The sequence below is a fragment of the Apteryx mantelli genome, chromosome 28 (assembly GCF_036417845.1).
Source record: "Apteryx mantelli isolate bAptMan1 chromosome 28, bAptMan1.hap1, whole genome shotgun sequence".
Taxonomy (NCBI): domain Eukaryota; kingdom Metazoa; phylum Chordata; class Aves; order Apterygiformes; family Apterygidae; genus Apteryx; species Apteryx mantelli.
The window spans coordinates 5,774,314-5,797,322 of NC_090005.1; the positions used below are offsets into that span (position 1 = coordinate 5,774,314).

Here is a 23,009-nt window from a genome sequence, read left to right on the forward strand (position 1 = left end):
ATTGCACGTTAGTCATTCAAACGGTCAGAGGAAAGCTGAGATTTTCCAAGGCGTCTGCGAACCTGTGTTCCAAGTCCAAGCGTACTAAAATTGGGGCCAAAAGAGCTCATATGTTAGGTCTCGTTAAACCCCTTTGGCTTAAACTTCAGAAGGCTTAACTTAAAAAGCAGGCTTTTACACAAAGGCAAGTTCCACGCTGCTTGGGACTGTGTAATATTTTTTAATGGACAAAGGGATTTCTTAGGAATAACAGGATTCAGAAGTGCCAGTCGGACTAGATTTGCACAGTCTATTTCGGATCATTACGTGGGAAGCCTTTAAAACTGTTTATGAAAATGATATATTTACCTTTTGACCATCCCTTCAAAAAACACTTCCCTGGCTCCCAAACTGGGTTACCAGGAGCAGGAATCACTAAGGGGACTAAACGTTACTTTAAAGAAGCAGCCGGGTGTTTAGTGCCCAAACAGGGCTGTATCCGCTGCCCCGGCGCCCCACTCGGAGCAGCCAAGGAAGCGATGGCAGGATAACGCCGTCCTTCCGCCGGCTTTGCTCCAGGACGAGAACGCAGCACTCGAGTCTGCTGAACAAGGGCATCCGGATGGCCGAAGGACGGACGGGCTGGCAGGGACCTGCGGCCAGGCGGGTGGCGTCTAAAGCTGAGACTATAAAGTCGCAAAAACCTTAGGTGGTTCCCACCCACAGCGGCCGCGCTGTAGTGCTTTGCACGGACCCTTCCTTCGGCAGGCTGGTCTCGCTCGGCACCAGCGCGGCTTTTCGAGCCCTGCACATGGCCATCGTGGCGCAACCCGGGGTCGCCAAGCTAAAGGTGCTGAGAAAAACGATGCCTTAGCTCGGGCGTGAAAAAGACGGAGCTGTCGGAAAAACCTCCTGGCTTTCGTTACGCGGCTTATGGCCCAAACCAGGCTGCAGGGAGACTACTTGACCAGGAACGCTGGGCTGATGCCACCTTAGGATAGTTTGGGGTGTTTTGGGCACTGACAGCCCTTTTTCTCCCCCTCATTCCCAGGGGGTTCCTGGCTCCCTGCGCACTGGGACGATGCGGTTAAAGAGTCAAAAAGTCTTTAAAAAGCCGGGCTGGGAGGGGGCCACGTGCGACGCTTTCCGCGGCTTGCTGCGCTTCGGCTTCTCCCTCTCCGAGAGAAGCCGTTACATAATCCGTGCTGCTCCCAAGCAGCCTTTGAGTGTCGCTACAGTTTGTGCGAAGCCCGACGTGCCGTCGGTGGCCGTGGGTTTTCACCCGCGGTGGCCGCGGCGGTGCTGGACGTCGGCTCCCTGGGGGGGGCCAGGGCAGGGGGTGGCCGTGAGTGGGGCGCGTGTCCCCCCGCTCCCCGCCAGGTCCCCGCTGCCTTCGGCGGCACCCGCGGGAGCTGCCACCTGCCTCCCTGCCGGCGCTGGGCACGCGGTGCGCCGAGCCCTTGTGGTTTCTAAAACCTGTCGTCGTCGTTGTCCCCCCCCCCCCCCGGCTTTAAAATGGAGGCTGTGGACGCCCAAAGCCAAAACGCTCCGTCTCGGGCACCTTTTAACGCCGCTGCCTTTAATCGCAGGTGTTGAACCCGCGTTTATCGACTGAGCCGCACAATAAAGGGCAAAGCGAGGCTGCGGGCGCCTGGCACGGGGGGTTTTATGGTCCCGTCCCCCCCCCCCCCGCCACGCTCCAGGCGAGGCCGCGCGGAGCTCGCTGCCCCACGGCGCTGGTGCTCCCCCACGCTGTGTCCCCCGCCCGCGCGGGGAGGCGGAGCCCCGTCCCGGTGGCACCGGCTCCGGCATCCGGCAAGTGCTCGGTGCCCTTGGCTGGGGCCTCGGCCCTTCCTGCCTGGCCCGCTGGGAGCCCTCGGCCCGCCGGGACCCCCCCCCGGGACCCCCCCGGCCCCGCGGCCCTGGAGCAGCGGCCCCGCGCAGGGGTCCGACCCGCAGCCGGCCGGGGCGGGGCCGCAGGGGAGGGGGCGGGGCCGCATCAGGGGCGGAGTCGCGGGGAGGGGTCTGGGCTGGATCTGGCTTGGGGGCGGGGCTGCAGTGGCCGAGGGCGGGGCCGGTGTCGCAGGGCGCGTGGGCGTGTCCTCAACGGGCGGGGGCGCATCCTAAGCTAGCGGGGGCGAGTCCGCCGCGGGCGGGGGCGTGTCTTCAGCGGGCGTGGGCGTGTCCTCTGCGGGCGGGGGTGTGTCCTCAGCGGGCGGGGGCGTGCTCGCAGCGGGCGGGGGCGTGTCCTCTGCGGGCGGGGGTGTGTCCTCAGCGGGAGGGGGCGTGCCCGCAGCGGGCGGGGGTGTATCTTCAGCGGGCGGGGGCGCGTCCTCTGCCGGCGGGGGCGTGTCCGCACCGCCCCTTCCCCGCCGGTGCCGCGGGCGCACGTGGCGGCGCGGGGCGGGGCGGGCCCGTGGGCGGCGGGCGCGCGCACTGCGCCGCCGGGAGCGCGCGCGGCGGCGGGGCGGGGCGAGGCGCGGCGCTGAGCGGCGGCGGCGGCGGAGCGGGCAGCGAGCGCGGGGCCGCGCCGGGGCCGGGGCCGGGGCCAGGGCCGGGGCCGGGGCCGGGGCGGGCGGGCGCGGGCGGCGGGGCCCGCCGGTCGGCCGGCGCCATGGGCACGGTGCTGTCGCTGTCGCCGAGCTACCGGAAGGCCCCACTGTTCGAGGAGGGGGCGGCCACGGTGGGGCACTACACGGCGGTGCAGAACAGCAAGAACGCCAAGGAGAAGGGCCTGAAGCGGCACTCGCTCATCTCGGTGCTGCCCTGGAAGCGCATCGCCGCCGTCTCCGCCAAGAAGAAGAGCTCCAAGAAGGTGCAGCCCAACGGCGGCTACCAGAGCAACGTGACCCACCTCAACAACGAGAACCTGAAGAAGTCGCTCTCCTGCGCCAACCTCGCCACCTTCGCGCCGCCGCCGCCCGCCGCCGCCGCCGCCGCCGCGCTCGCCTCGGCGCAGAAGGCGCCGCCGGCCGCGCCCGCCGCCGCCGCCACCCCGCGCCGCGTCGTGGTGCAGGCGTCCACGAGCGAGCTGCTGCGCTGCCTCGGCGAGTTCCTGTGCCGCCGCTGCTACCGCCTCAAGCACCTCTCGCCCACCGACCCCGTGCTCTGGCTGCGCTCCGTGGACCGCTCGCTGCTGCTGCAGGGCTGGCAGGACCAGGGCTTCATCACGCCGGCCAACGTGGTCTTCCTCTACATGCTGTGCCGGGACGTCATCTCGGCCGAGGTGGCCTCGGACCACGAACTGCAGGCCGTGCTGCTCACCTGCCTGTACCTCTCCTACTCCTACATGGGCAACGAGATCTCCTACCCGCTCAAGCCCTTCCTGGTGGAGAGCTGTAAGGAGGCCTTCTGGGACCGCTGCCTCTCCATCATCAACCTCATGAGCCCCAAGATGCTGCAGGTCAACGCCGACCCGCACTACTTCACGCAGGTGTTCGCCGACCTCAAGAAGGAGAGCGGCGCCGAGGAGAAGGGTCGCCTGCTCATCGGCCTCGACCGGTGAGCGGCGCCCGGCCCCGCGGCGGCCGCCCCGCCGCCCCCCGGGGACGCTGTGGCGGCCGAACCCCCCCCCCCTTGCCCCCCCCCTCCGGGTTGTGTGTCCTTCCCCCCCAATCATCCATCCCCTTCCCCCCCATCCCCGCGCTTCCCCCCCCCCCCCCAACCCGGGGCCGTCGGGGCCGCGCAGCTCCCGAGGGGCGGGAGGCGGCTGCCGGCGGCGGCGAAGGGGCCGCGGACACTTGGCTGCCGCCGCAGGGACAAAAGTCGGTTTTTTTTTTTTTTTCTTTTTAAAAAACGGCTTGAAGGTCACAAGCGACACCCCCCTCCCCCCCCCCCCCCCGGGGGGCTTTTAGCGGCCGCGGGTGAAGCCTAGACGTGCGAGGAGCTGCCGGCTAGGCGGCCGCGGCGTTTGCGCAGACAAAGAGCAGGTACGGGGGGAAAAAAAAAACAAAAAAAGAAAGGAAGAAGAAAGAAATTGTTATGATATATATTAACGCTCGCAAGGTCGCGGCTGCGGGGCCGGAGCCCCTGCGAGGGGGCTGCTGCAGACGGAGCCGCGCCGGGGCGAGTCGCCGCTACCGGCCGCAGCGGGCTGAAGCGACGCGAAAGCTGCGCCCCGACGGCAGATGCCGAGCGGCGGCAGCGGGAGCCGGGACCCCCCCCCCCCCCCCCACCAAAACCCCCCCAAAATCTGAGCCATGGCCTGGACCACGCTGCCCCCCCCTCCCCCCCCCCCCCCGCGCCGCACAGCGCCCCCGGGTCCTAGCGCCGCCGGCGCGTCCCCGCTTTGGCCCTTTTATTTATTTCCTTTGGAGCGAGAGAGCGAGCGAGAGACTCGACTTTGCCCGAGCGGGTCGGGGTTTAAAAAAGGGACTTTTAGCACCGCTACTGTCACCACTCACATCAATGTGAAACGTATCGTTCCCATCGTGCACTGATCATAAGTGTTGTGTAAAAAAAGGATCTACTTGAGTGTGCAAGCAAGGAAAGCGATCCACATGCTGCTATATGACTACTTCTAGGACGACGACGGAAAAAAAAAAAACAGAAAAAAAAAGGGGAAAAAAAAAATACTAACCTACGGGAGGGGGGAGAAAGAAACAACCCTTCTTTATTCTTTCATTGTTGCTTTTACAGTGGTATTGCGCATGCAAAAAGAGAAAAAAAACCACAAAAAACAAAAAAAGGAGCATTTTGTGTCTTCAAAAAAAAAAAAAAAACCACGGGGGAGAAAAAAAAAATCACAAAAAAAAACAACAAAAGAAAAACCTTACAGGAGATGGCTGTAAAAACGACACCCATGCACAAAGACCCGACACCACCCCGATACTGCAGTCTTGAGTTGGTATTTCCTTATCAGGCCTGGGGACTGATAAGTTATTATTTTTGTTCTTCGTGTGCACAGTTCTTAGTTTAGTTCTGGTCCATCAGTCGTTAAACTTGCAAACGAGAGGGAGAAATAACGTGCCATTTTTATTTTTATTTTTATTTTTCACTTGAAGCTCTTCATTGCTGTACATTGGAACCTGCTAATTATACATGTGTACGTACATTTTTTTTAATTATTATTTTTTTTAGTGCAATCTCTTCTGTAGATCTTTGTTGACCAAATTGGTGGGTATTGTTACTTATTAATTTATATTTGTCTCATTTTTGTATGTATGTGTATAGTGTGTTTGTAAGTATGTGTGGTTTATAACCTGACAGACTGTGTCATGGGGCTCAGTGTGCCTGTAATTTAATCCCCTCCCCTTATTTTTATTTATTTTTGTACTGTGCCGATTAAATAAAAATGCACTGACCATCCATTACACGGAAGCCGTTTGCAGCCGAGTCGTTTCTGCAGCGCCGCGCGCCTGGCGGACGCCGCTAACGAAGCAGCTGCCGCCTCGGAAAACTGGAGTTGCTGGGACGAACGTGGGGTTTTAAGCCGCGCCGGGGTTTTAAGCGTATTTATTAAGGCACCGGCTTCGCCGGGTCGCTCGCGGCTTTTGGCATCGCTTCGACACTGGCGGCACGATAGAAACTGGGCCCGCACGCAGGGAGGTGCAACTAATAGGTCTTTTATTTATTACAGGGAATTATGTAAACAAAAACCCTGGTCCGTTATAGTAGGTTTTTCTGGACTTTTTACCCATTAAAATACGAACTGCTCTTTTTTAAAAAAAAAAAAAAAAAAAAAAAAAAAGGTTCATCATTGCATTATTGCCCCAGGCTTAAAATCGCAATACAATTTAGAAATAGTTAATTTATAGGGAAAAAAAAAAACAGGAATATATATATATATATATATATGTATATCTATAAAACCAGAGCAGGAACAGATAATATATTTTATAAAGACACCTTTCATCACGTGCGCTATTGCCATCCTTAGTGTTAGACCTCTCCGCGCCGGCGCCGTTCCCTGCTGTCCGTCGCGATGCTTTCCAGGCCTCCGAGGCGGCTGCCGGGGCCGGGCAGCGAACGGCTTCGAGGAGCTGGCGTGCACCGAGCTGGTGGGACCTCAGCACGCGCAGGCCTGGACCGAGCAGCCGGGGACGCTCAGCGGTGGCCGGGGCCGAGGACTTCAGGGCTTGGCCTCCATGGCCAAGAGGGAGGAGTTGACCACCACCCTGGAGCCGCTCAAGGACCCTTTAACCCCCCCTTTTCTCCGTGACATGGTTTTGTGACCCCTTTTCCTTCCAAAAGAGCAGCTTCGGTTGGTGAAGCGCCTCCCCAGGGCTTTCTGAGCCCTAAAAAACTGCTCCCTGGTTGCCAACGGCGAAGCCGGAGCCGGGAGGACCCCAGGGTGCAGCCACCCTAGGGACCTCCGGGCTGGGGGTCACGGCTGACGGGCTGGAGATCCTGACCTGACCAGCAGTGCCAGAACGCAGTGTGTACATTTTACTTTTTTATATATATACATGGGGATTTTTATATGTATATATATATATATGGGGAGTTATATATATATAATATATAAAAATATATATATAAAATCCCCATTTATATATATACATATATATATATAAAAAATCCCCCATGTCCCCCCGCCTCCTCCTCTCCAGTACCGCAGCAGCAGCCCGCTAGACAAGGCACCGGCGTTAATTAAAAAGCTCGTTAGTGCAGCCGGCACAGCGGCGACGGGAAAGCGATGCCGTTAAACCCAGGGGCCCCACGGCCCCCGCCAAGCGCGAGGTTATTCGGGGCTGGGGAGCCGCGGGCTCCTCGCGGTGCCAGCAGAAAAGCGGAGGCGACGGGCACCGTCCTGCACCGCGACCGTGCAACACCCACAGCTGGGAAGATTTCCTCCCTCTCCGGAAAAAAAAAGATGATCCACCGGGAACAGCTCAGACGTTTGCGATGGAGTTTGCGCTGCTGCCCCTTCTGCTGCGCGGCCGGACGGGCCCCGGATCGGTGGCTCCGTAGTGCAAAGCGCGAGGCCACCGCGCGGGTCCCGGCGAGGGCACCCGCCTGCGGAGCCGTTTTAGCCCTCGCTGACCCTGGTGGCTGGGACCGGCGTGAAGCCACCCCTGGGGCATCATCGGGGGGGAAAAAAAGAAAGAAAGAGGAAAAAAAACTAAAAAAAATATCCTGCAAAGCCACCGGGTCCTGCCGGGAACCCACCAGCTTTGCCGGCACAGGTACACGGTTGCCGGAGCTCCCCCCTTTTTTTTTTTGGAGCCCAGGCTCTTTGGTTCCTCCGGCGGAGGCTGCGTCCTTGCGAAACGACATAGAGAGAAACGCAGACGGGAACATCGGGGAAGGCTCAAGAAATCAATGCGGGAAAGGAAGGACGGGGATAAGTACCTATAACTGTTTTTTTTTTGGGATAATGCAGCTTCCTGATATTCCGGCCTGTTCCGTAAGACGGATACAAGCCCTTGGCTATTTTAAGCCTTCGTTGCATGCGGTAGTGAAAAAAAAATAATAATAAAAAAAACCCAACCAAACCCTCTCCTGAATTTGGGCTCGACCAAGTCAGAGCTCTTTTTTTCAGGTGCGCGACTAGGTCACGGCCGAGCGGCTCGCTCTCAACCGAAGCCCTTCTCCGGGCTTCCCTGCCGGGGCTCCGGGATGCTAATTCCCCGGCACGCAGAGGACGAAGCCGGACCGGTGCTTGGTGAAATCCGGCTGCGATTGGTTGAGCTTCGTTTCCACGGCGACGGTGCATTTGCGCCCGTGCAGGCTGCACTGGACCGGGTTGGTGACGCTGACTTGCAGGGAGCGTTTCTCACTGCGGGATGGGGGGGAACAAGGGGGGGGGGAAAGGGAAAAAAGGGGGAAAAAAAAAAGAGCATTAGCAGCAGTGAGGCTGGGCCGGATTATCCCCCCCCCCCCCCCCCGAATGCGGAATAACGACAGAGGCTTCCTGTGTGCCTTGCTCACAGATTGAAAGTAAAACCCAAAACAGGTAAAAACTCGGAGAAAAGAAAACAAAAAGAAAAAGAAAAAGAAAAAGAAAAAGAAAAGAAAGGAAAGGAAAGGAAAGGAAAGGAAAGGAAAGGAAAGGAAAAGAAAAGAAAAGAAAAGAAAAGAAAAAAGAAAAAGGAAAAGAAAGGAAAAGAGAAAAGAGAAAAGAGAAGAGAAAAGAAAGGAAAAGAAAAAAGAAAAAAGAAAAGAAAAGAAAAAAAAGAAAAGAAAAGAGGAAAGGAAAAGAAAAGAAAGGAAAGGAAAAGAAAAAAAAAGAGAAAAGAAAAGAGAAAAGAAAAAAGAAAAGAAAAACAAAGAGAGAAGAAAAGCAAAAGAAAAGAGAAAAGAAAAGAAGAAAAGCAAAAGACTCCCCCGGCAGGCTACGGGCACCGAGGAGAGAAAGGATCCGGTGGTAAAACCGCCGTCTCCTGCCCTCGGTGGCCGGAGCGCGTGGCACTCGCTGGGGGACGCCGCGGCAGCAGGAGCCCGGGAACGGGGGCGTTTTTGCCACGCGCGAAGGGACAAAGCCCACGCAGGTCCAGGGACGGCGTGCCGCCACCAGGTCTTGCCCAAACCACGTCCGCTCGAGGCGGCCTCCTTGGTCAGGTCTTGCCTGGGTGCCCTCCTGGATGCCCCAGAACATCTGCAGAAGGAGCTCAAACTTGTTCAGGCGTCAGGATCCGACCGGCTCCCCAGTCGGACTCGCAAGCGGTCCCGGAGCTGAGGCTCCCAGGGCTCAAGGTTTTATTGCCATTTTCTCCGGCCTTGATGGGAATCGCAGCACCTGCGGGAGGTGCGGACAGTTCATCTGCGCGTCCTGGAGAAATCCTCCACCAGGTCCTATGAAAAACTTGCCTGCCGGCACCAGAGGCTTGATCCAAGGTCATCGCTGAGATCCCAGAGAGAATTTCCATCATCCAAAACACTTTTTGTCCATGGCTGGTTGGGTCGTTCCCAGCTGGGGACACCAGGATGGATTGCTGCCCATCTCTGCTCTGGCAGGTGACAGGTTCAGCGATGATGGACAAGAACGTCCCCCTTTGCTAAAGGCCATTAAAAAAGCCACTGTTTTGCATCTCAAGTAACTTCCGTTATAACAAAGCATGGAAATTCCTGCTACTCCCTTGAGGTGGGATAGAGCCATGGTTGTTCTTGAGCCCAAGATGATCTCGGGCTGCCTGTGCACGAGCACCAGCCACAGACCCTTTGCACGAGGGAAGAGCGAACATCAGGAAGCAGGAAAATGAAACATCTTGCAGCAGCTCTGTCCCTCGGCACCACCACCGGCTCGGGGACGTGGGAAGAGATATCCAACGATTTGGCCTTGAGGAAATCCCTCCTGTGACTTCACTCACACTTGAAATTCTTGCTCGTCTTCCAGCATTTCTTAGAATAATATCCAGCGGCATCAACTTGTCCACCTTACTCAACGCTCAAACACACCAGGGCAGATGGGCCCTATTCCTGGTCCGCACATCTGCTGCGTTTAGCTTTCAGACACGAGGTCTCCTTCTGCCAGACTGCATCAGGGAAAATACTGTGAGATCTCGTGCAGAACACCCTTCGTTTTCACTTTGTTACCGCAGAGCATCACGGCCTGTAAGCCACTTTGTAGGCAGCTCCCAAATGGTTAAGGTGTTCACCACTCAACAAAACAAAAAAGAGCTGTTGTTTCGTTTGGAGGGGTATTGGCAGGGCAGCAGCACCTAAAGCCCTCACGTTGTCCCAGGTATTTAATACTTATTTACTGTTGCCTCGGTGCGTCGAGGCTAAAATCCCTGCTTAGCTGGCTATTTTTACCGTGTCTTAGCCAAACGAGCCATGTACACGGACGAGGCTCTCCGAGATTCCTGCCGTCGGGTGCTTGGGAGGCAGGGTGAGCATAAAGTGGCTTTAACAAGGATAAGCGCTAATTACTTTCTTTCTCCTCTCCCACACCCCTCGTCAAATTAGAGGTAAGGAGACAGACAGGTTTCGTAGCTGCTAATAGTCAAACTCTGTTGACCCTTGCGCACGGCACTAAGCCAGCCCCAACCGCGCAAAAGGCATCTCATTAATCTGCATCTTGGCCACAAGCAGGACCCAAGCCTGGAAATCAGGAAGTGCTTGATCTATTTTGAGCTCCTCCAGGCTGAGTGACCTTAAGCAAGAAGCTAAATCTCTCTAGGTCTCAGCTCCTGTTGGTTCCCCAGGTTCTCCAGGAGGATCCACTCGGGTACATGGTGATGTGAAGTGAACATTGCTCTGGGATACTGGGCTCTGGAGAAGACACTCCTCTTTAAGAAGTTCTGATCTTCGCTCCCTGTAGAAGTTCCCATTAAATAGGGCTGCACTCTCTCCCCATGTTCTCCAAATCCCATCATGACAGTACTCATTCACTCTTGATCATACTGATTTTTTTCCACATGAGAACAGGCTTCAGCCTGAAAACCTTTTGTCTGGGCAGCAGGACAGCTCTGGAACAGCATCCAAAGAATGATCCCCCTTTGGAGGCCCAAACAGGGATTTCAACCCCCTTGGTCTTTCCTGAGAGGCAACACAACCTTGAGTGTTGCCACCAGCTCCACCAGCAGCTCAGTCTGCCAGGACCTCGAGTCCCTTGGATGCTGCTCCTGGGGTAGGTCAATCACCAGTAAGGAGGAGGTTGGAAGAAATGTCAGCTTGGTTTCCAGTCCATCGATCACATCAGCATCACACCTGTCAGCGCGGTGGCAAAAGGGGGAGATGACAGATGCTGGCTGCCCTGGAGTAAGATGGTTTATTTTTGGACTGAAAGGCAGAAAACAGCTGTCTGCAGGAGCCCATAAACCGAAGTAAAACACCTTCCAAATCTCACCGACACAACTAGATTTTACCAGATAGCACAACTGAGGAGACGCTTCCCAAGCTCCTGCAGAATTTAGATCCCAAAGGGATGGGAAGAGTCTGAAACGGGGATGGCCCAGCCGTAATCCTGGAAATCCAACAACATATTTCATGGACGTGGGCAACACACAGTGAAAATACCCCTTTGGGGGGTCACTGGTGCTCTGCAGGTCAAACTGAGCAAGACATCGATGGCAGCAAAGGCAGAGAGAAATCTCCCCTCCGGGTCATGCTTTGGCTAAAGGACTAAATGAGTTTTCACAGCATGTTCCTCTCCCGCCATGGTACTGTGCTGTTCCACCTCCGTGTCTCAATGAGATGATTCACTCAGGAGAAGGCTGTTAAGGTGAAATTAAGGTGGAAGAATGTTTGCCCTATTAAATTTCAAGCTCGGAAACAGGCGGCTGTACTCATCTTGTCTCAGCCCTGCCTGTTCATCATCCTTGCTTTAAGTCCTTAAATACTGGCAACCATCTAAATGCTTAAGGAACATCTCTGAATGTATTACTTAGGAATGATCTTCTGGCCTTCTAGATAATTTAAAGGAACAACTGAGAAACTTCTAGCTATGACTAAACTGATCCTTACTACGTGCTGCGTACGAAAACTTGCTCCAAACGTTAGCCTCTAGTTTCGTTAAGCCTTTGACGTGTTTCCTAGACTCTTCTCCCATCTCTCTCATACAGGGATGCACATTTAGGAGACCATCTACACGACGTCAGCGCTAATGCAACCGCACACACCAAGTACAGCCCTGCTCCGCCTCTGAGATCATCCCTCTCGGAGCTCTTTTATGGCAGGTTTGGCTATTCACCAAGCCCAGACCTAACCTGAACGCTGACAAAAGTAAAGTCAATTAGGACAAAGTGATGGATGCTGCTGCCGGGCATCTTCTGGGAAATAAAATTACTTATTTTTAACAACTGTTCCATTAGAAGAGACAGTGAGATGCAAGCACTGGCTGCGATTCTGCTCGGGAAGAAATGCAAACTCCCAGCTTTCAGGGATGAAAGAGAGATTACGTGGGAAAGATGGGATCAAAACTAGCCCTACTTCAATCCTGCCAAGGAGCTAGGTGACACATTTTTCTTTAGAGTCACACAAAGGCCTTGGCGCTTTGTGAAAACACTGAGGTCTTTCTATACAATTGCAAACGATATTTTTTGGATGGAAAGAGGCTCTCGGCATGGTGACAGTCCCAGCGGCAGCTCCCGACCTCAGCTGGCTGCGTGCAGCGGCCCGTTAAAGAAGTTAAGGGCAAATGGTCGGGGCAATCGCTCTGCGCGTGAGCGCAAGCGTCACGTGAACGGGGCCTGGGCGTACAGGAGAACCGTGTCCCGGAGCGAGACGCCTGGGAAAACGCCGGCAAAGGGGAGACCAGCAGAGGAGGGATGAGTCGAAGTGGAAGCAGACTACCGGCCCATGAAATATTCGCTTTTTGACCGAGCATTTAATCCAGGACCTGGGGGAAAACACAAGCCAAGTGGCGCATAAATGGCCACAGACATCCGTCAACGCTGTTGATAACGCAGAAGCACCTGTGTAGCCCCTAAGCAAGAACAAATGAAGGAAAAGAGTGGGGAAAGGTCAGAGGGAGCTTCCGCGAAGACGGCAGCAGAAGACCAGAAAGTTAAATAAATATATTGTTAAAAAAAACCAAAAAAAACCCAACGTTAAGCATACGAGACGCTCCAGAGCAAACCCAGGGGACTCGGAACGTCTTGCGGGATCTGCCGAGACGGGAAAACACAGCAAAGCACCAGTTGCCGAGACGGCCGTAATTTCTAGCGGTGCACTAGAGCTGGAAACGCGGTAGGTTTGGGAGCGCTGGGGGCTCATCCGGACACCGGCCGCAGCGTCGGAGGGGGTTTGGCAAAGGCAAAACGAACGCAGCTCGCAGACAAAGGGCGGCTATAAAAATAAAACCCCCAAATGAAGCGGTGGCTACGTTCTGCGGGAAGAAAACGCGTAAGGACCTGGGATAGAAAAACCTAGAGTGGTTTAAACCGAGGCGGCTTTCAAACCTCTAACTTTTAACAAAAGCCAAAGAGACAAACGGGAGCATCGAGGACGAGCACCGAAATTTCAAGGTGGAATTTCAAGGTGAAAAATGTTCACCTTAAAAATCGCAAGGTGAAACACCGAAATTTCAAGGCGGGTTAAAACACCTTTTTTTCCAGGCGAGGGGTAATCTTGCCGCTGCGGCTCACAGGCGAGCGAGTCTGGGCAGGACCTACCAAGATCCCGGAGGTAACATAGGTACTAAACATTTACCTATCTGGGCTCCCGCAGGTGCCCTTTTCGGCAAAGAAAGATAAGCGCCCCGGCCCTGCCGGCGTCGGAGCTGCCAGGGGAGGGACGGGGCACGTATATCTCACGCGACCACTCACGCTTTCCCGCAGCTTGCAGGACCACGATACCGGGTCTCCGGGCTGGACGGCGTGGGTGGCAGCCGAATTGTCCCGCTGGAAAATTAATATTGCAGATGCACATAAAGGACCCGGCGCCTCCTCGGCTTTCCCGTGACCTCGAGCATCGTTCGGAGCCTAAATTTCCCCCAGACTCGCGCGGTTCGGACAACGTCGGCTCCGCGACCCACCTCATCTTCCCGCGCTCTGCTAAAGCCGCCGATGCCGGAGGCTGCCAGCGAGCCCCAACCGCGCGGGAAAAACACCTTTCCCTGTCTTTTATTAAAATACGCTGGTGGTAGAAACAGCTCCTGCAGCTCCAGGAGGCTAAAAGGAAGGATTTAGTATTTTGGGCACCCGAGAAAATAATTGCATGTCCTCTTTGCCTCCTCACTTGCGCCCTCGCAAAGCGGCCGCGGCGCCATCCGCAGCCGCAAAGGATTTGCAAAAAAAGCCCGGCGAGAGCCAGCCGGAAGGCACAAGCCAAACAGGATGTTTTTGGGGGGTTTTGGGTTTTTTTTTTTTGCGGTCGTGTTAGTTTAGAGACGCGCCGCTGGGGCCCAAGACTGGGCATTAACGTGGGTCGAAGCCGGGGAGGAGAGAGAAGGGCGAAACGGAAGCGACACGTAAATAAGGGGGAATCTCAAGTCGGGATGGAAAGGCAGATTTCCGGAGTGAGAACAAGCCCCCTGGGACATTTTAATGCCGAGTCAAACGTGGCTCCGTCAGGCACTTTCCTGCAGTACAGGTTCTTAAAATTATCTGCAACCAAGTGATAGTTAATACCACGACTGTTTTTTTGGCCTTGCAAACCAGCAAAACGTTACGCTTTATTTCTAATCCAGTTCTGCCCCCAAATCGCCTATCTTTGGGCAAAACCCAAAAGCTGGAAGAAGGGGCTTTGCAAAAGCGCTTTTGCAAAGCGGACGACGAAGCTGCAAACTGCAATCCCGTGCAAAAAAAACCCGCTCAAAACTCCTGCAGCGCGCCTTAACCCCGGCTTTGAACCTCCTCCGGCTCCGAGGCGCCTACGCGGCGGTGCTGTTTGCAGCTCGCGCTGACGTCTCTTTACCGGCAGAAACCACGAAGCCACGTGCCTTCGGTTTGGGGAAGCGAGAGTTACGGCATCGCCCTCCGGGTTGCGTCGCTGCCTCTACCCCGGCGCTTTCCATCCGAAACAAGGTGCATTAACACCTGCGCCGAGCTCGGAGCGTTCCCGGTAAAAGCGTTACGTACGCCCAATGCAAAAGCCACGCTGGATATTAATGCACCGGTTTGCCGGCGTTCAAGCAATGCTCCGACTCTTCCCTTTAATTCGCGCCTAAGCCCTAAAAGCCGGAGAGGCAGCAGCTGCCGTAACGCCTGGGTGCTTCCCTTGCAACGCGGCGAATCCGGGTTGATCGCTTCCCTCCCGGCGCTGCCCGAGGTGCAAACCGCGTCCTTTCAACTTTTCGCTCTCTGCTTCTCAAAAATGCATTTATTCCTCCCCGAACCCGAGGGTCAGGCGGTCCCGGAGCCGAGCCGGCGAGCGGCAGCTCTTTTTTTAATTTATTTAGGAGCCGGGGCATTCGTGCGGCCGTCCCAGCTGGTGGAGAGCTGGGAAATCGCTGTTTCTCCGAGCAAACCGGTCGGGTTGCCGGGCTCGTGGGCGAAGGAGGCTCCTCCGCTGCCCGTTACAGGGCCGTACGATCGCGTCCGTCCGCCTTAATCCAAAACGCGGGGTAAGAGCCGGATTTCAAGAGAGACTTAAGCGGCTGAAAAGCGGCTCAAAAGCGCCGGGTCCCCGCGTCGCCTGCTGGCGTCGCATCCCCCAAAGCTCCTCTTTCGCACCGGGAAAAGCCCAGACCAACCTTTCCAAGCCGATACGCGGGCGGAAAGACCGGGATGGCAAGCAAAGCGCCGGCTACAGCCGCAAACGCGATGCCGCGGGCTCGACAAAGCAGCCGGCAAATTAAAAAAAAAAGAAGGAAAAAAAAAAAAAGCAAAGCAGGGCGTTAAATATTTTATTTTCTGAAGCAGCAGAACGCAAAAATTTAAAACCCCTCGGGAGCAAATAAAAAAAAGATGGGGCGAGCCGGCCGCCACGCGTCTGGTGTTTGCGGTGGGATGTGGCCAGGCGGCGGGAGCGGGGCTGCGGCAGCAAAGCCGCCCAGGTCCTCTCCGTCTTCGGCAGGTGGTCAGTAGGTTCCAGCAGTAACGGGAGAGAAGCGTCGTTTCGGGCTGTCCGCGGACGGGTACGTGTGCCACGAGACCCTCGAACATTGGGTATTTCACCAAAGCGGCCTGCCAAAAATACGACCCTGAGGCCACGGGCAGAGCAAAAGCGGAGCGTCGGCTCCTTCCCGCGGTTGCGCCAAAATCCTGCGTCGGAAACGCTCCGGCGCGTAAATAAAATCCGAGCGCTTCGGAAGATGGACGCGGGCTCGTTTGCCGGTTTGGGCATCGTGAACCCCGATTGCTGCGCGGGCTGAGGAAGTGCTATGGAAAAAATCCGGGAAAAATTACTTTAAAGGTTATCCAGCGTGTTTTGGTCGTCTGGGAGACGTTACTGAGCGCCAAAAATTGGAGCTAAAAGGGTTTGACGATGCAGCCAGTAAGTTTTTACCTGTTTATCGCTCGAATTTACAAGGAGGCGACAATTTTCTAGTAGCAAACAGCGGTCAGAGCAGCGGATGAAGGCGGATGCATTATTTTGGAATATCGGATCATAGCTGTCGCCCCGCCAGGCCCCGTCGATACGGACATAACCCCCGGGCGCTCGGAAGCTATATTTTCCCTGCCGGAACGTGCAGGGCTGTAACCGAAACAGATACTTTTAAAGTAAATGAAGTCCAAAAGTGAAAAACGGCGGGAGCGAGCACGGAGATTTTGCGAGCGTATGCAAGTATTATAAAAATCAGGAGCGGATGTGCTTTTGAAGGTCTCTCCTCCGGGTTGTTTTGTTTTTTCCCCCCTCGCTCTTTGGGATCGAGCTGTCCGTGGGAAACTACGAGCCAGACGTCGGAGACGGGCGGGAGGCCCTTGGCCAAGGTCACCTGCCCGGCTTCTGCCGGCGCCGTCTCCTCGAGGAGCGAAACACCGGCGGGAACTGCGGGAAAGGAGCCCCCGCGGCCGCCCGACATCCCGGCTCTGCTCCCGTCCCGGTTCTGCTCTATGCTGCGCGCGGCAGGGCCGAAGGCATTAGAGCTGGAGCAGAGAGCGTGGGAAAAGGGAAGCAGAGGGGGGGGAAAAAGGAAATGGAGGGGGGAAAAAAAGGAAATGGAGGGGGGAAAAAAAGGAAATGGAGGGGGGAAAAAAAGGAAATGGAGGGGGGAAAAAAAGGAAACGGAGGAGGGGGAAAAAAGGAAACGGAGGAGGGGGAAAAAAAGGAAATGGAGGGGGGGAAAAAAGGAAATGGAGGGGGGGAAAAAAGGAAATGGAGGGGGGGAAAAAAGGAAATGGAGGGGGGGAAAAAAGGGAAACGGAGGGGGGGGAAAAAAGGAAACGGAGGGGCTCGGACATCCCGGGAACATCTGCTGCCAGGTTCCCGCAGCTCAGCCCCACGCGGTGCTCCGGGAGCAACTTCTGACAAGGCAGCGCCTGCCCCCGCTGGGTTTGGGTTTTTTTTCCCCCCCCCTTTAACCCCCATGTAATTTCTGCCTTAGTGCCCACACTCCGTACGTGGCTTGATTTGCCCCATGATGCTGCATCCTTTAAAATTTTGCAATAAATAAATAAATAAATAAATAAATAATAATAAAAAATAAAATAATAATAAAAAAATAAAAAATAAAATAAAATAAAATAAAATAAAATAAAAATAAAATAAAAAAAAAATAAAATAAAACGGAAGGGGTCCGAGCGCCGCTGTCCACTTCCTTCATTTGCCATTAGCCGTGGATACAGCAGGTACAGCCTTGCTCCGCCAGCATGAGGCCTCTCTCCTCCTCGCTTCCCATTGCCCCGCGCCAGCTGTGCTTAATCCTATCTATTTCCAGAGCTGCTCTGAAAACCCAGATTTTTCTCCCTTGCTTCTCTCATTTAACAGAAGAAAAAAAAAAGAAAAAAAAGAAAAAAAAAAGAAAAAAAAAGAGAAATTAGCCCGAGCTATCATCCCAGCGGGCTTTTAACTGGATGGTGACGAGTCTTGCCGAGGTCTCCCACCCTGTTAATAAAAAAAACACGTCGCCTTGGACGGCCAAAACGAGAACGGCTCAAACGCGGCGATTTTTGCACATTGATGCCGTCGCCCTCAGACGCTGAAGGACGCGGCAGCGGGACGGGCGGTGTTTTCTGAGGACGCCCGACTGGTGCCAGGCGCCTCCCGAAACCAAAGCGGCTTGAAACAAGTACCAGACCCAGCCTAGCAGGGCAGCGTTAAGAGAGGGTGATGGACAGGCCGGGGCCGGGCGAGCGACAAGTCTGCGTGACTCAGGGCACGGACGTCTCGATGGCTCCATCGCATCCAGGTTTGAGCTTTTTAAGCGATCGCTGCTTCCCTCCTCCTCGTGTTTCCTGGAGGCAACGGCCCAGCCAGGAGCTTTGAGGAGCCCAAAGGGACCAAGCAAGTCCCTATAGGCAGGACTTCAAAAGGGGGTCCAAACGCAAGGAAGGCTCAGAAGACGGGGACAAAGCTAGGAGAAGAGGGGGAAAAAAAAACAATAAGAGGTTGGGTTCTCGGGAACGAGGAGAACGCAGATCACGGAAGTGACCCCAGGACACGTATCCGCGTTGCCTTTCTGGCTGCCAGCGTCTCCGCTTGCCATCGGCTGAATCCCAGAGGCTGCTGCTATCCAAAGGATGATGCTTGAGCAGGTTCACCACCGTTCGTAGGACGCCGGCGGCCGTCACACCTTGCCCGCACCAAGCTTCCCCAGAAGCAATCGCTTTTGAAGTCTTGGGAAACTTTGGCTTTTGTTTCGCAACCCAGAACGGATAAGAGAGAGGAACGGCTGGTCAGTGACCCAGGAGCTCACAGAAAAGAGAAGAGAAGAGCGGTAAGTGCAGCGGGCAGTCGTAAAGCGGACAAATAAGAAGGAAGCGGGGGATTGCAGAAACGTCAGGAAGGAAGAGAGAAGACAACCTGGCCTAATTTGGACGGTACGGTGTCACAAACAGCCTAGGTTGCATCTTTCAAAACGCAAGGCAAGTCGCTTCTGTTGACGTCTACTGCCTTGAAAAACCAGTTGCAGAAAAGCGTCCACGTGGGAAAGCCCAGCTGGAACGGGTACCTGCATCTACCTCCATCTGCATCTGCATCGTCAGCATTGCAGCACCCCGATGAAACGTTTTGCCGTCTAATCAAATTTCAGGCATGATAAAAGTCATTACTGTCGGAGTAGAAAGCATCAGCGCGAATCAGATTTTAAGTAGCGAAGTCTGGGGAGAACCAACCACGAGGTGGATTTTGCAAGAAAGCTTTTTTCCTCTCAATCGTGAAACTTAAGGGTTGTGAAACAAACTCCTTCCAGTGCTGCAGGGCGCCAGGGAGGTGTTTAAAAAGAGGGATATGATTTTGGACTCCTAACGTCCTCTCCAAGCACCAACCGCAGTCAGATTTGCCCAAAGCAACGCGACCAGCTCACCTGCCAGGAGCTTGGTATCAGCCACCAGCTCCATGGAGAGAAGAACCGAGCCAAAAAATACAACCCTACGTCTAAACGATTAAAGGCAGCCAACTTTTCTACCTTCCAAGCCAAATGATTCCTGAGACTACCACATTTTTCCCCGTGTTTCCTTAATATTAGGGACTCCTGATACCCTACGAGATGCCGAGAAGGCTTCTAAGAACCAGAACTTAGGGATAGCAGGAAAATGATCTGCACGTTAGGGAAAAACGATGGGAAGGATTTTCAGCGGACCTTGCGCATGGAGGGAGGTGGGCGACCGATTCAGCCTTATCATTTCAGCAGCGTTTGCTGAGACGTTCCAAAGCGATCCCAATATTTCTCCTAAGTAAAGGGATTCGAAGCGCTGGTCCCAGCTTAAAAACGCTGGCACTTCTGCTCCGCTTTGTTCTCTCCTTTGTTCTCTCACTGGTACGTTAGCAGAAATCGCATAGACAGAAGGAAAAAAAAAAGGCAACCGGCTGTGAAGAGAGACAACTACATCTCATTTAAATAACTGACCTATTTCTGCTTTTGCTTTGCCTAACTTACTCAACAAGAAGTTTGGATTTACCGAAATAGCTGAAACAACTGCGTTGAAGCGCGTGCAAATATTCTTCCTGTGGCCAAGGCAGCACGAAAACCAGGTGCATCAACCAAAAGACTTTTTCGCTTACACAAATGAAAACTTTTGGAGAGGAAACGCGTGGTGCTCGACCGGCTCCGAAACAGCCGATTCCTACTCGATTCAGCAGTTATGTTTTCATTGCAATATGTTGCAGGGTATTTATGCGACGCTCTTGAAAGGCAACACATAGGTACGCATGCAAGAATTTATCATCCGTCACCCGACCCGGAAACCTTGCAAAATCCCGTCGTTCGAAATTCAACTTCTTGTTCGGTGGGAAGGGTCATTTCTTTCCGAAAATTACAGCCTCCATCCATTTTAGCAGCATCGCCACCCCGTTAAGACGGTCTTTTAAGCGGTGCCAGGAGCACGGCCCGGCTTACGGAAAGGTGCGGCGCCGGGAAGGCGCAAGAGATGACGTAGAGCGAAGCCTCGCTCGAATAAAACCGGGTCTGTTCCAGCTTCGGATACAAGCTTTGGAGCCCGGACATGTTAGCAGGCACAGCAAACCGCTTTTAACTCCCGTCTGGCACCGTTTGCTTTCTCAGCTGCAAACGAATTGCTCCTTCTTCCCATCTCCCCTCGCAGTGCAGGGTGCAGTTTTTAGTTAAGTGCTATTTTCTGTCGATGAGCCACTTTCCTTCCCACCCCCGACCTTCTGCTTCATGTAGATGGCAACTAATGCCAAAAAGCTGTCATTACCGGCACTCGCAGGCAGCCCCACCGCAGCGAGTCCGACGACGCTGCCGTCATTCCTGCCTCCGAGCTCGCTCGGGGCCCTCCGTGCCTTTGGATTCAACCTCTTCCTCCAAACCTTCATAGAAACCCAGCCGGATGCTGCCACGGCTGCAGGAGACCAGACCTGGTGCCGTATGGGTCTCCCCGCTCTTACGCTCCTGCCCAAATCTCTCCAAATACAGGCAAATTTGGCAAAACGGAGTTGTTCTAAGACTAAGACACGTCATCACGTGTCTGTGCCGAGGATGGATGAAGAACTAAAAATCTCAAGCTACATCTAACGCTATTTGGAGGTGCCAAACAGCGGCACGGTGACCGCTACCAAATCCATCAACTTTGTAGGCAGAATTATCAAGATTTTATGCTTCTGTATTTCAGAGTCCGGACCAGGAGTAATCAGCAGATTTATACACGGCCCTGACAAATTTGCTACATCAACCAAATGCCTGCAAAGCAAAAACCATTAACAAATCAAATATCTACGGCTCAGGCATTCAGCGTTCATTTATTTTGCTGCAGTCATTGCAGCTGGGCAAAATATCTTCCCCCACCCTGGTTTCTAATCAGCTTCCATCCTCCTCCGGGCTTACCGGAGTTAAATCTTCTGCACTGCTCTCTGCGATAAATGGAAAAACTGAGCTGCCACCGGGGGTGGGGGGGGGAAATGAATTGCAAAGCAAAATGCTTCCACTAGCGATAGATTAACTCTTTGTTCCAAGGCTATCGCATCGTTTCAGGAGGCCTCCTCCACGATCGCCAAAGAGCCGTTGCAGGGGCAAGATAAGATGCCACCGCTGTGAAATCATCTCCGGGGAGAAGACTCGTTCCCCTGCAGTTTTGAAGGCATGCCTGCACGGGAACGCGCTCAGGAGACTGGAGAAGCACCAAAATGGCAAATGAGTCCCTCTTCTCAATACCTGACTTGCAAGAGGGCTATCTCGCGCTCATCCGAACTGTTCCAAATAGTTATTGATGGAACAAGCGGGGAATATTTGCCACTCTAATTTCAAAGCTGCGCTGGAGGATCTTGCTTTTTGCAGTGCAAATATATATATATTTTTCACTTGCTGGTGAGGGCTGTCAATAAACAAGACTAAAGTGACCTTTTTGCGAAAGAGATCTGTCCTGAATCTTGTAATTCCCTCTTCCGGCGTGCAATTGAGCAAACCGGTCTCCTTCCCCTTTGTAGCCGCAGAGCTTCTCTTTTCCAGCTTCAGCAGCTCTCTACGGAGAAAGTACTAATAAAATTGCCAACTGCATCCAGGGAATCCCTTAATGCGACTTAGCAGCTGTGAATAAGGAGATGGTGGCAGGATCACAGGAAAAGTCAGGTCTGTTGAGACGCTAGCGCTTGGTCGCTGGACCGCTGAGCTTGGACATCTCTGTTTGACACAAAACTCAAATCCCATCATGAAAAGCTAAAGGGCCAAAAGGACTGGTGGGGTAGGTGCAACCTCCAGGGGGAAAAGCGTTAATGCTCCTTCTCGGTCTCCTCCATCTCGGCCCAGACAGCACTCTTACCAAGACAAGGCACCCGACGACATCCCTATTAAGCTGAGAGCTTGGTATTAAACAATATTCTGCGTTATTGGGTGAGCTCCTACAGCTCGGGCAAGCGATTAGGGTTAGATGACTCCAAAAGTCGACTCGACCTTGAGATCAATGAAAGTCCTCCTTAAGCCATCTCCGTTCCTCCCCAAATCCTGTGCTGTGGACGTTGATAGCCGATGGGTTTATCCAGACCACTGAGAAACAGAGGTCACAGCACGTCGGGCTGCAAACCAACGTGAAAATGAGCTTTCAGATCCACCCTGTGCCAGCGCTGGTGCAGACTCCAGGGCGTAACTCATGCAAGGCTCTTCTGGGCGAACGCATCTTCACCCAACACCTGTATTCAGGGAAGAGCTAACTACCTTTATGTGCTGCAGGTGATCAGCTCCAAATCCATCATTGGCTGCACGTGTAAGCAGCTGCGACGGGGCGAAAGCAAGCCGCTCGCAAGTAATCAACTGCTCCTCACCCGCTGTAAGCGCATAGGTCACTAACCGGAGCTGCTTCGTACTCTTTTTCCTGCTGTTCCTCCCACGAGGAACTGAGCCACTGCCAGGAAAAAGTCAGCATTAATTAAGGTTTATTATTTTGGAAATTCGGATTTGAACGCAAAACCTTTGCGACGGTTTTTCCCAGCGCGCCACCGGCTCCGCGGAGCTCTCGGAGGCGGCGACCCACGCGTCGCGACATGCTGCTGCTGCTGCCGGGATGAGGTCTGGTCCCTGGGGAATACGCGGCGGATGAAGGAGCAAGACCAAGGTCTCGGGAGCCCACACGGCCGTCAGCTGGCAACGGTTCAGTTGCCAGCAGCCCAGGCGCTCGCCAGCCCCGCACGTATCATTACCACTTGCAAAACTGGATTTTGGACACGTTCTTTAAATTGGAACAAATTCCCAATCCTGGCTTTATAAGGGCAACCTTCACCGTACACGCAGAAGCTGCCCGGACTAACTACTCCTCCAAATACAACACGATCCAAGGACTGGGATTGCAGATGGATGGTAGGGAGGATCCAGGGACCTCACCTGGCGTTGACCTGCCGTACGAACGTCAATCCAACGCTACGGCATCGTGCATCCAAATGCTTGGCATGATGATGATGGGGAGTGGAGAGCGGAAGCGGGAAGGGAGCGGAGGAGGAGGCTCGCCCTGCCGAGCCCCCTCCCTTCTGCGGGAAATCGTACCGTGCCCTTATCTCGGTCTCACCTCTTCCCTTACGCAGACGGTACAGCTGAACCCTAAACGCTCTAGATCTGCTCCAGAGATAACGTCCACCTGAGCAAGCGGTAACAGAAGAAGCTCAACGGCCTAACGGGGAACGTTAACGGGTGACACCGCGGCCGGGCGCTGGCAAAGCAG

The 23,009-nt window shown here is 54.4% G+C and overlaps 2 protein-coding genes across 2 annotated transcripts in view; one reads left to right on the forward strand and one right to left on the reverse strand.

The window, feature by feature from the left end:
- Positions 1 to 2,592: 2,592 nt before the first annotated feature.
- CDK5R1 (cyclin dependent kinase 5 regulatory subunit 1) lies at positions 2,593 to 3,532 on the forward strand. The gene has a single exon (XM_067312002.1). The coding sequence runs from the start codon at positions 2,594 to 2,596 to the stop codon at positions 3,482 to 3,484; it is 891 nt and encodes a 296-aa protein (XP_067168103.1). The 5' UTR covers position 2,593; the 3' UTR covers positions 3,485 to 3,532.
- Positions 3,533 to 5,645: 2,113 nt separating this feature from the next.
- MYO1D (myosin ID) overlaps positions 5,646 to 23,009 on the reverse strand; it is a 150,533-nt gene continuing 133,169 nt past the window's right edge. The window contains exon 22 of the mRNA XM_067311999.1: positions 5,646 to 7,699. Within this exon, the coding sequence (XP_067168100.1) occupies positions 7,543 to 7,699 (157 nt within the window). The 3' untranslated portion in view covers positions 5,646 to 7,542. The remainder of the gene's footprint in view (positions 7,700 to 23,009) is intronic.